This window comes from Microtus pennsylvanicus, chromosome 14 (genome assembly GCF_037038515.1).
Source record: "Microtus pennsylvanicus isolate mMicPen1 chromosome 14, mMicPen1.hap1, whole genome shotgun sequence".
In the NCBI taxonomy this organism is placed as follows: Eukaryota; Metazoa; Chordata; class Mammalia; order Rodentia; family Cricetidae; genus Microtus; species Microtus pennsylvanicus.
The window spans coordinates 7330330-7344973 of NC_134592.1; the positions used below are offsets into that span (position 1 = coordinate 7330330).

The following is a 14644-nucleotide window of genomic DNA, read 5'->3' on the forward strand; positions in this document are numbered from 1 at the left end:
ATATGTAAAAGTGTTAGGATCCCTAGAATTTTCCACGTGGATCTATCCATAGGACAGATCAAATAAAATTAATGATAAAAATCTACCCATCTTACAGAAGTACCTGGGCAGAGTGCAATGTACAGTTGCTGGGATTCCTCACATGTGCCCTTAGGGATGGTCTCAAATGTGGATGCCCCTCCACTCAGTATCTACACCCCTCCAGCACTGCCCCTGCCCATGAGGTGGCCAAATGGTTTTAGAAGGTCTACATTCACTTTTTTGAGGCAATCTTACAAAAATTCAGTACAGATTTAAAAACAGTGCTTTAAAAAACTTGAAGAACCATCTTTACTTACATTTGTAGATTCTTCACTTTTTTTTCAATTCTTAGTCTTTTTAATCCTGAATTTACCTTTTTGTAGCTTTCTGTTGTTTGCTTCTGACTCCCAAAAACTTCCTGTTGGTTTTGTCTTTCTTGTTACACACATTACCACGGTCGACCATCAATGAGGACTATATAGATGCCCTTGACTCAGGAAGAGTGGGGCCTACAGTACATGGGACCCAATGTCACAGGGCTTTGCCTGAGCCCTGGCTGTGCCTTACCTCACTTCTCAGAAGAGTCTGGACGCTGCACTTATGAGGGCAAGACACCACCACACAGGGACAATCATTGTCTTCGTGTTTCTACAAAGGAAAAGGAAGTGCTTCAAGTGTGGGTCAGCAAAGCTCATCTATCTCAGTGTCCACAGCTCTCCAACGGAGACGCAAAGGAAATTATGCCCACCATTACCACGTCACACTCATCATAGCGTGAGTGTCTAGGACCTTGTGACAGCAGGTCAGATGTGACCCAGAGAGAAGTTGTGGAGTACAATGATGGTGACATCCTAATGCCAGCTCCCTCCCCAACAGATCTCAGGTGGAGGGTCCTATGGACAATGTGGGGCTGGTCAAATGCCCATGCTCAGATTTTCCTCTGGCCTTTCAGTCTGGAGTCTGGACAAGACATCTCTCTAATAGCCTCCAGGATGCTGTCCTGAAATTTTGTCTACATTATCTTTAGTGCACAAGTATGGATAAATTTTGGTCTAGGCCCTACTGAAATGGTATGATTAGAACTGTTAATCTCAACGCGAGGGGCGCCTGTACATAAAAATGCAAGAGCGTGTTGAGGTTATCAAACCCAAGGGCCCAAGAAAAGCAAAGGCAGAGACAGAAGTGCCAGTACAGCAACTACTGCTGAGTAAGGTTGCTCAGCAGTTCGTCCAGGGTCCTGGGACACTTCCAGGTCTCAGTAGGTTTTCTAGTTCCTTGCCCTTCAGTGACATTTGTCTTTAGGTAGATTAACGGACCATGGCTCTTGTTCCAGCACTTTTCAGTCTAGCTAGGCAGATACAGGGCCAAAACAGTACCCCATAGAAGGGAAGCACATGCCATTTATTTATTTATTGTTTTTGTTTGTTTTTTTGAGATAGGGTTTTTCTGTGTACCAGCCCTGGCTGTCCTGGAACTAGCTGTACACCAGTCTGACCCTGAACTCACAGAGTTCAGCCTGTCTCTGCCTCCCAAGTGCTGGGATTAAAGGTGTGTGCCACCACCAACCGGCTGGAAGTAATTGTTTAACAGAGGACACTGACCTGAGGAGGGCACCAGGCTCAATCTCGTGGGAATTTAAAAGTCTGGGCCTTCTAGGTGTGAACCCTACAAGTTTAAGCTGCTCTGCTCCTGAGCTGGATCTCAGAGCCCTTCTGGATAGGTATGTGGTAAGCAGGTCTACTGTCTCAGAGCCCCTCTGAATATGGTATATGGTAAGCAGGTCTACTGTCTCAGAGCCCCTCTGAATGTGGTATATGGTAAGCAGGTCTACTGTCTCAGAGCCCCTGTGGATAGGTATGTGGTAAGCAGGTCTACTGTCTCAGAGCCCCTCTGAATATGGTATATGGTAAGCAGGTCTACTGTCTCAGAGCCCCTCTGGATAGGTATGTGGTAAGCAGGTCTACTGTCTCAGAGCCCCTCTGGATAGGTATGTGGTAAGCAGGTCTATTATCGTTCCATACTGACTAGAAGACCTGGACAGGGAGAATTTGGTCATAGCTCTCCCTCAAGGAACAGCTTGCTCAAGGACCCTGCATGTGGGGTTTGCATGGATCTGGAGTTTTTAAGAATCACAAAGTCAAGGCATTCTGCACATTTCAGAGGAAACCCAGTAACTAGCCTTGTGAATCAAGTGGGGCCACAGTACTCTCCCAAGAGCCAAGGTCACGAGTCTACAGAGCAAGGCGGGGACTCTGAGACGTGGTAAAGGAACCATAGTCTCTATGCTCTCTGAACTCACACACTCCCATCTTCATTCTTTGGGCTGGACACCTGCCTGTGCCTCATCAAATAAGCATCATGGAGAGAAAAAAAACAAGATAGCACTGGAGAAGGTAAGGGAAAGTAGGGCTGAGAGGAGGGGAGGAGGAGCCGGCAGGATGACTGGGAGGTCAATGAGGCAGAACACCCAGTATCTTTGTGTGTACTTTTGCACACTCATGAAAGAGTATCAGGAAACAGGATTTCTATGTGTAGCCCTGGTCGTCCTAGAACTCGCTCTGTATAGACCAGGTTGGCCTCAAATTCACAAAGATGCACCTGCCTCTGCCTCCTGAGCGTTGGGATTAAAGGCGTGCACCACCGCTGCCTGGCAGGAAGGTTTTAAAAGCATCAAAGGATGCACATGTTTAAGTTAGATTTTGATGAACTGTTGTCAAACTGCTCTCCAATAACCTGACCCCAATCTGAAATGTCATTATCACAAGAAAGCATATTCCTGCACTTTACCAATTCTATCACGCTTTTTAATCTATGAGTCTAATGGAAGGGGTACAATGTGGGGAGTCCTGCAGCTCAGGCATTGTGAATTGGTGTGTTTCCTCTTATTAATCATGGATAGTTTTTTTTGTTGAATTGCCGGTTCAGGACTTCAACCCGTAATACTGACTGAACAGTGCCCTCCCACAATACTGCCCACGTTCATTCAGAAGCTCTAAATGGGACCTTATTGGATCTGCAGATGTCATTAATTAATAAGGACAAGCCCTCACTCTCATGACTGCATCCTTAGAGAGGCAAGGACTCGGGAACAGCCACCTCAACAGAGACAGAGCAGGAGTTCAAGGTGATCCTCAGGTAGCCAGTAAATTTAAGATCAGCCTGTGCTTTTATAAAAGAACCTATTTCAAAACAAAAATGAAAGTGAAAGGCCAATGGGGTGCCACATGCTGGTGATTACTGAGAAGGCCAAGGTGGGAGGATGCCAAATTTAAGGCCAGCCTAAATGAGTGGTACTTTCAGGGAATGCCAGACCGTGTCTTAAAAAAGATTAAAAAAAAAAAAAGTGGTCTCTGAGGCCCTGAATTTTATCCTGAGTAACACAAAACAAAATGAAAGCAACAGCAGAGCACACTAGTAACACTGTTAAAGGAGCCTGCAGCCAGTTTCCACCATGAAGGCCTCCAGAGATTTACAATGAACAGTCATTTCTTTGCGAAATTCAGATCTCAAACTGCCTTCCATCTGTGGCTGCAGATTAAAAATTCAAATGAAATAAGCGCTGCTTCTTCACTGGCCTTTCCTGGCCCTCCCTTATTGGTGTTTTGTATACATCATGGTCACAGTACTTTCCATACGACTGGAATTTAACTGTATATATACCTGTATATCTCCTTTCTCAGACTGCAGACTAAGGAGAGAAATTTCAAGTCAGCCCCTTTGCCATCAACACATGGTTAACCATGTGCTCTCCTGACTCTTACAGTCTCGCCTGCTGTTCAGAGGTGGCTGCTATGTGGTATCTAACCAGCATGTTTTCAGTTCCTTCTCAAAGGAAAACTACTTGGCTATACTCTCAAGTAACTGATCTCTGCAAGGAGCAAAGTGTAACTTTGACAGCAGTGTATTAACATGTGTACAGCCTGGACAGTGTCTCACTCATTGGAAGTTTGTTACTAGATGAACTGCTCAATGATGACACATTCTAATGCTATTTTCCAAAGGAGAAGATATAATCCTTGAAAGCTTTTAGTAACTGGAAATGTCTATGGCATTCTACAAGAAAAAGATGTTCAGATAAAATGAGGCCCAGACTCAGGCCTGACTAGTGATGGGAGCGAATACCGAGACAGCAGAGCAGAACACATCTCATGTCATAGGAGATTCTCCTAACATGGTGGCCATGACATGTTACATGACAGACACTAGAAACTCAGCAATGGCCCTTGTACCATGGCTGTACCCCAACAGTCCCCCTTCTGATGACCCTGGCATCACCACCAAGAGTAGTCCCTTCCTGTTGGCCTCTCAGCAATACCTGGCCAGGGTCCCCAGTTCTCCTGATCAACCTGCAAGCAGTCCATGTCCTGGAATGGCATGGTATACAGTAGGCATACAACCAAAGATTGCTTGATGAATGACCGATTTTCAAGTTGGTCCTCTACCCTCAATGTCTCATCTTTCACACAGAAATGATGATTCCATTGCATACACAGAACAGACCATGCCAAAACAAAAAGGCAGGAAAACATCTGAACCCTTGTCTCTCCAGAGACACAGCTGCCTGTGATACTGTAGGACAAATGAGCCTGTTGTAAGTGATGTTTGTGTCATACAGCTGTGAGAAGATAAGCACTCCATCAAAATTTGAGGCTATTCTTTGGGACAAGTTACAAATTCTACCTTTTCTGAATCATCGTTCTTCATTTTTTTGACATCTCAAGTGAGTCAATCAAGGCAACGGAAAGTGTTAATTATATAAATCAAAATAGGCAAAACAAATACAGCTTTACTCTGAAATAAAGTTAGATGAAAATTGCTATTTAATCCTTTTTTTTTATCCTTGTTAGAATCATCATCTCTGCAGAGGAAGTGCACCTGAGCTGAGCAGAAGGGACATGAACAGGCAACATCGCACCTGCAGTGTGATCATGGGAACTTGACTCTTGCAGTGATTGCATGTGGCCTCTCGGTATTTACAGGCCTTTTCCACATGATCCCGCAAGTCTTTCCTCAATACTTTTTCTTTGCAGTCGGCACGAAGACAGGGAAGCTCCTCAAACTGGCATTCATTTTTTAGGTGCACCTGTAGAACAAACCAAAGTTCTTAACTGGCAAAAACTAAGTGTGAAACAGCAGACTGTAACTGCCATATAGTGAGGTCTTGCAGATGCTATGACCCTGCAACAGGGACAGTTCTATGCAGCAGAACGGCAAGCACAAGAGACACAGGCTCACTGTGTGTACCTTATATTTCCTCAACACATATGTGAGTAAGGGACCATGCACTCGTTCTCTCTGTTACCAGAACTGGAGAGTGGGGGTGTCTCTGTTAAGAACTATTTTAGCCAGATGTGATGATGTAGACCTGAGCTGTCATACTAGCAGAACTGGCTGAGACAGGGGAACAGGAGGATCCTGAGTTCAAAGTTAGCCTGAACTGTGTGTGTGTAACTGATATATATATATATATATATAATATATATATATATCTGTGTGTGATTGATATATATATATGTGTGTTGTCTGTGTGTTTATATGTATATATGTATACATACATATAAATGTATATGTATATCAAAACTAGTGTCAAAAACTACACAAACACACACACCCTGGACTATAGAGTAAAACTTGTGTCAACCTCTCCTCCCATAAAACCACCACCACCACCACCACACACACATACACACACACACAGAGAACATACTAACCCTTTAAATCCTTTATTCTTATTCAATTATTCACTCTGAATAAAATACACAAATTAAAAAAAGCAACCTTAAGTTACATGAAATTTCATGGTAGAAGTAAAGTTATAAAGTGTCTTTAAAAATTAAAACCTGGGGGTTGGAGAGATGGCTCAGTGGTTAAGAGCACTGACTGCTCTTCCAGAGGACCTGGGTTCAATTCCCAGCACCCACATGGCAGCTCACAGCTGTCTGAAGATCCAGTTGCAGGGGATCTGACACCTTTACACCAATGCACATAAAATAAAGTTAAATAAACTATAAAAAATATTAAAAAAAAAAGAATTGACAAAGGTCCTGGGGTTGAATATGATCAAGACAACCTTGTATATGTGTATCAAACTATTAAATAACAATAAGCTTTAAAAAAATTAAAACCCAACTCCAATTTCTTTATTCTAAGTAGGGCAGAGGATGACAATTCGCTATGTCATGAGAAATGACACTTTATGTCCTAGGGACTGGACACTCTCTTACAAGGTTTCATTTGAAAATAATGCAGTAACTAGAGCACCACTGTGCACACCGTGTTCCGCCGCCGTGGTCAGGCATGCCTCTGGTTCTGGGGTCACTTGGGTACTCACCAGCAGATGCCCCAGAGTCAGCTGCTCTGCACAACCTCTGCCTTCATTCCGACAGTAGATCTGAAGGGCCAGGATCTCTCTCTTACAGCAATTATCTTTAAACACCTGAATTGAAAGGTAGTTAGAGGATTAATACTTCTTAATCGTCATATGTTGCCATTGGACAGGTAAAAACCACTCTAAAAATGCTAAGAGCAACTCTTAAGTGGGCCTAAGGAAGCATGAAGGACCGTCTTAATTTCTGTAAGTACAATGAAAGAGCCGGCCCCACTAAGAGACACCATTTAACTCCTATAACTTTAGCCACTACCTTTTATTAAGTAAATCAGAAGGCATGTTGGGTAAAGGCATTTTGGAGCATTATGGTCCTTGAGTACTGACACAGCCTGCCAAAGGATGTGGCGACAGGCTGGTAATTCAACATGGTATACAAAAAGCTTGTCAGAATCAGACCAACAGTTGTAGAGATAATGTTTTGAGACAACTTGTGAAATAATATTGGTTCCTTCTTAGTGTATGCTGCTTGTAACTCAGTTTTTTCCAAATCATGCTTTTTTTTTCTCCAGAGAGGAAGGACTCCCAGGCCCTTGTGCATGCTAAGGAAACACTCCACCACAGAGCCACATCTTAGCCCCAAATTAGCTTTAAATATGTGCCACAAGGATGAGCTAGTACTGAACTATTTTCCTGGAAATGAACCACCTGCTTGCTTTTAATTTTATTTGCCTGTAGAAAACAAGCAATCTGTCTCTAACAAGAGTCTTCAGCATCTTGGTCCTCAGGCATTTCTGAAACAACTCCCCACTGTCAATATCTGTGATAGGAAGACAGGACACTTAATATGCCCTCTCCAAACTTCCAGGCAGAGAGAGAATCAGTAGTAGCTGGTGAAGTTTAAAAATGAGGTGGCTCAGCCATCCCTGTGCTTTTGTACAAGCATGAGTTGGGATGCTGACACCTACAAGGATTCAAGCATGTTGGTGTGTACCTATAAACCCAGTGCTGGGGAGGCAGAGACAGGATTTGGAGCTTAAGGGCCAGCTATTCTACCCAATCAGAATGCTCCAGGGGTCAGTAACAGATCCTGTTTCAAAAACTAAGATGGAAGCTCTGAGTGGTAGTGCACCCCTCTAATCACAACGCTTGGGAGACAGAGGCAAGAGGTTTGCTTGAGGTCAGCCTGGTCCACACACTGAGCTCCAAAACTGCAGGGACTATGTAGAGAACCTGTTTCGGGAAAAAAAGAGAAGAGAAGGGGAGCGAAGGGGAGGAGAGAAAGAAGGATCATAACTGTAAATGAAACAGATACTAAAAACAGTCACCTTAACTTGTGGCTTTAACTTCTTTCTCTCAGTCACAATTGTCAATACATGTGAACAAGGTAGGCCCGCTGCCATGTTAGGAAAAGGAATGGGGTAAAAGCCAGGCTCGGTGGCGTCTGCCTTTAACCCCAGCACTTGGGAGGAAGAGGCAGGCGGATCTGAGTTCAAGGCCAGCCTGGTCTACAAAGTGAGTTCTTGGACAGACTGGGATACACAGAGAAACCTTGTCTCACAAAAGAAAAAAAGGGAGGGAGGGAGGGAGGGAGGGGAGGAGAGGAGAGGAGAGGAGAGAGAAGAGTTGGGTAAGTGACTGACAAGTGGCTAGAGTCTTCAGCAGCAGAGATATGCTAATGTGCTAAGAAAAGCAGGGAGGGTTGGCTAACTCCCTTTCTAACTATCCAGAACAAGTTTCATTAGAGACCCTTCTCCCTAGAGCTCAGGGGCCCTGTGGCCAGCTGCCTCAGCTGGGCTGCCCTGACCAACAAGTCTGGCACTTGCAAATGCTTTTGACAGGAAATCCCAGAGCAAGGCTCTTACTGTTGGATTTAATAGCCTACATTAAAAACTGTTAGGCTCATTAATCAGAATATTGGAATCATACACATTTTTATTGACACTTAAGTCCTTAAGGGTTAGTTGGTTCAAGCTACAAATGTGCTTGGAAAGGCTTAGTATTATGTGGGTGGCCATGTGCAAGAGAAAAGGAGAGGAACTGGGTTCAGGAAGAAGACAGGGGAGAGCCTCAGTGGTACCCACTCTCTAACTGTTAGTGATCTCATTCACTGTCTCAGCACTTCAAGACACTAGTGAAGGGGAGCGAGGACAAATTCAAAGCCCACACTCCCCTCTGGCATATTTGAAGGTAAGAGCTAGCGTCCAAGTTAAGTGTGAACTGCATGAGAAGAAAGTTACCAGGGCAGCAATGATCTGACCACAGCCAGCCGCCACCGTAACAGGCACCTCAGCACTCCTCACACTCCTTCCCATGGAGTACACAGGTGGGACTGGCTCAGGGGAGAGTGCCTTGCAGGAATTGTAACAGAAGATGGACACATGTGCCTGAATGATGCCCTATTCCTAGTCTGCCCAGGCACTCACATAACACACGTCAGGCCTTGGAGTCTGCTGCAATACTGTCAAAACTAAGTGTTGACTATTATGGAGTCTGAGGCAGGAGGACTGCCATGAGTTTCAGGCCAGGATGGGTTACACTGGATGGCTACCAGTCCCCAAAAACAAAACAGAAGAAAGAAAAGAAAGAAGGATGGATGGATGGAAGAAGAAAGGAAAGAAGGGAGTGAGGGAGGGGAAAAAAAACCCAAGGGACTTGCCACATGTAAGCAGAAGCGGGTAGATATAGATCTCTACGAGCTCAAAGCCAGCCAGGGCTGCATAGTACAACCCTGTCTCAAAAACAAAACAAAACAAAACAAAAAACCCCAAACACAAAACCCAAGGGACCAGAGATCTAACTCAGTTGGTGCTGTGCTTGCAAAGTATACTTGAAGCCCTGGGATGTACCTCAGTACTGCATAAACTAGGTGTGGGAGCACACATCTGTAATCTCAGAACTTGGGAGATGGAGACAGGACCTCAGATACTAAGTGAATTCAAGGCTAGCTTAAGCCAGACTCCCATCCTCACCTCCCCACAAAAATATTAACTTTTTTTTTTGAGACAGTCTCTTTATTGTGTAGTTCTTGCTGTCTTGGAGCTTGCTATGTAGAGGAGGCTGACCTTGAACTCGCAGAGACCCACCTGCCTCTTAAGTACTGTGATCAAAGGTGTGCACCACTTAAAAGGGAGAAATAGCTGAGAAGTGGCAGTGCACGCAGATCTCCGTGAGTTTGAGACCCAACCAAAGGAACAAAGAAAAACAGTGAAATAAAACTGAATTTCAATGCATTGTACAAAAACTATGTAAAAAGGTGTCTCATTTAAAAAGGTCAATTATTTTCTGTGCAAACTTGGCAACCTGAATTTGATCCCTAGGATCCAATTAAAGATAGAAGGAAAGAATCCCATAAAGTTGTTTTCTGACCTCTACACAAACATTATAGCATACACGCACCGCCCCTCAATAATAAATAAATAAATTTAAGCTAAATTCCAGAGCACTAAATGCAAGCTATGTGAAATGTATCAACCACCCAAGAAGCCTAGCATGGTTGCACACCCCTGCACTCAGAAGCTGGGGCAAGATCATTAGGTTTGGGGGCCCTGGACTACACAGTAAGCCTCTGTCTGAAGGAAGGAAATAAAATAGACATGAGTACCTTGTCTTTGATGATGCTTTCTTGGCACGCTGTACATTTTGGACTAGAGGAGCTGAAGGAAACAAAGCAAGCATGTTAGAGCAGCAGTCCCTCCTTCCTTCAGGCTCAGTGGGCACACAGAACGCCTTCCTTTGCAGTCATACCTGCTCTAGCTTGCGGCAATAGGCAGAGCTCCAGGACACTATGGAAAACCCAACTTAAATAGGAATCCACAGTAGAAAAAGAACCAAACTTTTAAAAAAATGGTAATTTTTCAAAAGGAAACTATTACATTCAATAGCTTAGTCCCACTGGAAAAACTTAAAGAACATGAAGTGACATGTCCTACTGGTGTCGTACTGAGTCTCAGAGAAGACCCTCTGGAAAGAGCACTCACAGGTACTCAAGGCCTTCTGATATTCTGGTCTTGGGCTACAGACAAGTTCACTGTGTATAAAAATGCCAGTGGCACCTGCACAGGGGAACTGCCTCTATCCCTTAGGACACCCCAAGTTCAACTACTATGATCCTTCCACTCTCAGCAGGCAAAGGGATGCGATGAGGGCAAGGGGCACACAGGAAACTGGCTACTGGGCTTGGTCTTGATTTCAGACACCCAGGGGGGAGTGGCCAGTTGGGAAGAGGGTGGGCCTTTAAAGCTAATGTGTCCTGAGAGTACTGATGGTGTAGTAGAATGTCCTGTAGGGACCCGAGGGCCAAGCACAATGCCTGGCAAATACACAATAGCTACAGGATGAAGTTCTTCCCTGGCCAATTCAAGTTCTGTCCTTTAACTCCAATCTGCCCTTGTGATTTTACCACAGCAACCCACAAAGCTCATGAGCTTCTAGGGTCTTGGTACAAGCTCTATGTGTACCTCTTAGGCAAACTTACACCTGTTTGTGCTCCATGTGATCCTACCTTCCTCTACCGTGGCTTCTATTTTAAGGACTTATGATCATTTGGCATCACCACCATAAGCATGAACTTCTTGAGCACAATACAGCAACACAGATGGGGGCTCAAGGCTTTGTGGACAGAGTGCTGACACCATGTAGGAGACTTCAGGAAAGAGGCCTGGGGGTGGGATGTGAGGCAGGTAGGGCAAGGTACAGAGGCTTCAGAAGACTCAGACATGAGATCTCCCTGTGTTTCCCTAAAGGCCTCTGAAGTTGTACTTAAAAGCATTCACGGTTTCGAGAGAAACAGGTGAAGATAGGTATAGCTGCCCTGGCCAGGCAGCCTGAAGACATATGTAGCACCCACCTGAGCAGGGCAGCCATGCAGCTCTCACAAAACCGGTGCCCACACTCAGTCTGCTTCGGGTTGCACAGCACCAGGCGGCACTTCTCACACTTATACTTGTCTTCCACTGCCTTCACAAACTTCTCCTTGTAGCCGCCTTGCTCTGGCACGAGCACTGGCCCTGCACTGCGATCAGGCTGCAGTTTGAGAGGTGGGTTGGGCTGCAGGGCTCCAGCAGCATCCAGCTTTTTGCTTGACTCCATCTTAGGAAAAAGAAATTCTGCCAGGAGAGAAGTAATGATAAGTGTCCATCATCCCCTTCATTATTTGAGAAGGCCTAACAAACATGACTGAGAAAAGCAAAAGTGCCCGAGGTCATACTTCCAGTATTTAAAGAATACAGCAGATTCCTTCCCAGCTTTAGTCTGCCACGGAGCAAGACAGACCACATGGCTTCCTTCTTTACATTATCCAGATAGCACTGTTAACACTGCTATTCAAATACTTGTTGAGAAAAAAACTTCGTAAACTGTATTTCCAAGATTTCTTAAAATACACAAAATATTTTTCTGTGCCAAAACTTCATTCCAATGATTTGCCCGAAGTAGCAGCCATTGTTACTGCTAAGATTTATTTTGTTTCTAATGGTGTGTGCATCATCTACACACGGAGACACACATGTCAGTGCAGGTGCCCTTGGAAGCAAAAGGCATCAGATCCCATGGAGCTGGAGTTAGAAATAGTTGTAATCAAACTTGGGTCCTCTGCAAGAGCAGTAGGCACTCTTAACCACTGAGCCACCCACCCCTCCAGTCTTAGCAACAGCCATTCTTGGCCAATTATATTTTCTAGTTAAGTCCCTGACCATAACTCCCACCAGACTGTGATAAAGCCAAAGTGGGCCAGTGGCTAGTCCACCACCTCGTGTTCCAGCAGTGGTATTTACTGTAAGCGAGGTGTTTCTAGCCCATACGAGCCACGTGTGAGTGTGCCTGCAGGATGTAGGGCCCTTGTTTCTGCCCTCTGCCCTCAGTTTACCTGAGTAAGCCCCCACACCACAGAGCCATGATACTGTCACATGGAGCCTATGAGGAGCAGAGTAGGGTCTCTTTGGGAGGCTGAGATTCAGGCAGGCATAGAGGTGCTCAGGTCAGGCCTGGCAGAGGGACATGGGATTGGATATGTCTCTCGGACCCTGCACAGGTTCACTTCCCACAGGTTACCAGTTTCTCTGCCTTCCACCTGCAAGTCCCATGATGGACAATGAGAGCACTCCCCAATTCAGCCACACAGATCTCAGGATAGGCAGCTCTGTCAGTTGAGCCTTGAAGTCAAGTAAGCAAAACTAATCAAGAACACAAAGCAGTTGACTAGATTCCTGAGGAAACACTGTCTTTAATGGAAATTATAGCCAGCATCAATATCACACACCAACAGTGACAACACCTCCGGTAGTCCAGCACAGATGGAATGGGTCCAGATGGTGGTAAAAAGGCTGGCTTCTCTTTCCTCTGTAGATACCCCACAATCAGTGTGAAGTTTTATAACAAGAAACTTTGAATGATGGACAATCATATCTATTAGTAACACTGTAAAGTTCCTCAGAGACATTTTTTAGGAGTTTGCCACACCCAACCTCTCTCAGACCTTTCTGGGTAGCTCTAGCACACAGGCACTCATACGCTTAGCTCAGCTTGCATAGCCCATGAGTCCTGTCCCCTGTGCACCATAGCAAAGAAGGTCAGAAAAGACCTGCAGAAAGAAGCCTGTGGTGGCCTCTGAAACACAAAATTTATTTTTCTGTCTCCCACTCCCAGTCCTTTCCCACATCATGCCATATATCTGCTAAGTAAACAGGTGCTTCCAGAAGTTACCAGCTCCCTTAAAAATGCATCCTATTCTTGCACAATTTATTTTTGCTATTTAAAAAAAGTGTGAGTTTGAATGGGCAAGCATATAATTCAGTTGGTAGAGAATTGGCCTGGATTGGATCCCTAGTATCAAATGTGTTTTGGTGGCATGCTAGCACCTGTAATCCTAGCACTCAGGAGGCAAAGGCTGGAGGATCAGTGGATTAAGGTTATCCTCTGCTCCACAGTGAGTATGAAGCCAGTTTGGGATCCATGAGAACCATTTCAAAAACAAAAACCATAAAAACAAAACCCTCTAAACTCAGATCCTGTCAACTTACAATATCTGGAGCATCTACTCCCAGGACTCCCCTTACTTCTCATGTCAGTGAGACTCAGAGTTATGAGCTAGGACCGGGAACCCCCACATACCAGAGGCACAGAGCAGATACAAGTGTTCAGAAGTCTGGAGCAGAGCCGAGTCTTCCTCTTCCCCTAAGTCCTGCTCATGTACTGTTTTCTGCTGTTCGTTCTGAGAAGAACAAATTTTTCATGACTAGAGATGTATAAAAATGGCTGTCAGCAGCAGAAAAATTAATGAACTGATTGATTAGCCACACCTGGGTAAGCTTTAATAAAAGAGAATGTTGCTGTGGCCTTGTATGAAACCACAAATGTGTACCAGTAAGTTTTCAAGATGACTTCAAGGGGTCAGTGACTCTGCTTGCAGTCTGCCATTGAGAAGCCTGTTCACAAGAATGACAGCTTACTTTTCTGAGCTATGTGTGAAAGTGGCCTGGACTGAATGAAGATCTGCAGGGAGCTCACTGGCTGCCCACCACCAACCATTCTGTGTCCCTGGAGTGCTCAGTATCCCTGCACAGTCCAATCTCACAGTGTACCTCCCCTTCTTCTAAAGGAGCTCCAAGCAACCCTACGTGCTTGTCCCATGGCACTTCAGACTGGGGAAGCAGACTTGGACAAGGACTGGGATTGGTTATCTTCAGCTGACTGACTGATAACCCCAGGTACTGAGAACAGTGCCTTGACAGGTAGTGAGTGCTCAGTATGTACCTGCTGCACTACCAGAAAGATGAAGTCTGAGACACTCACCTCAAACGACTTCTATGTCGAGCTGACTTCAGGAACAGAGAATTTTAATTCTGTGCAATGTAAAAACCAAATTTCAGTGTGGTGCTCTGCTCTACAGTGCTTGGGAAGCTGTGTTCAGTAGGGTCTCATGATGAGAAATGAGAGTAACTAAATTCCTATTTCTAAGTTGGGGTTTCTATTGCTGTGATGAGACACCATGACCACAGCAACTCTGTAAGAGAAAAACATTTAATTGGGGCTGGCTTATAGTTCAAAGGTTTAGTCCAATATCATCCTGGCAGTACACAGGCAGACATGGTGCAGGAGAAAGGTAGCTAGAGTTTTACATTTGGATCCAAAGGCAGCAGCAGGAAGAGAACCACTGTGTCTGGCTTGGCACTTGAAACCCCAAAGACCACCCCCAGTGACTTGCTTTGTCCAACAAGGCCACACCTACTCTAACAAGGCCACACCCCCTAATGCTACTCCCTAAGCATCCAAATATTTGTGTCTATGGGGCCGCCCTTA

At 44.9% G+C, this 14644-nt stretch overlaps 1 protein-coding gene across 9 annotated transcripts in view; it reads right to left on the reverse strand.

Annotated features, from left to right (window-relative positions):
- The window catches only part of Traf3 (TNF receptor associated factor 3), a 103548-nt gene that overhangs the window by 19220 nt on the left and 69684 nt on the right, over nt 1-14644 (reverse strand). For 5 of the 9 annotated variants that reach the window (XM_075948386.1, XM_075948385.1, XM_075948382.1 and 2 more), the window contains 5 exons: nt 11196-11454; nt 9951-10002; nt 6353-6457; nt 4937-5104; nt 589-669 (listed from right to left, as the gene is read on the reverse strand). In XM_075948386.1, the coding sequence (XP_075804501.1) occupies nt 589-669; nt 4937-5104; nt 6353-6457; nt 9951-10002; nt 11196-11437 (648 nt within the window). In that variant the 5' untranslated portion in view covers nt 11438-11454. Of the gene's footprint in view, nt 1-588; nt 670-4936; nt 5105-6352; nt 6458-9950; nt 10003-11195; nt 11455-13456; nt 13557-14137; nt 14349-14644 lie in introns of all 9 variants that reach the window. The other 4 variants (XM_075948378.1, XM_075948379.1, XM_075948380.1 and 1 more) reach the window with 2 other exon arrangements.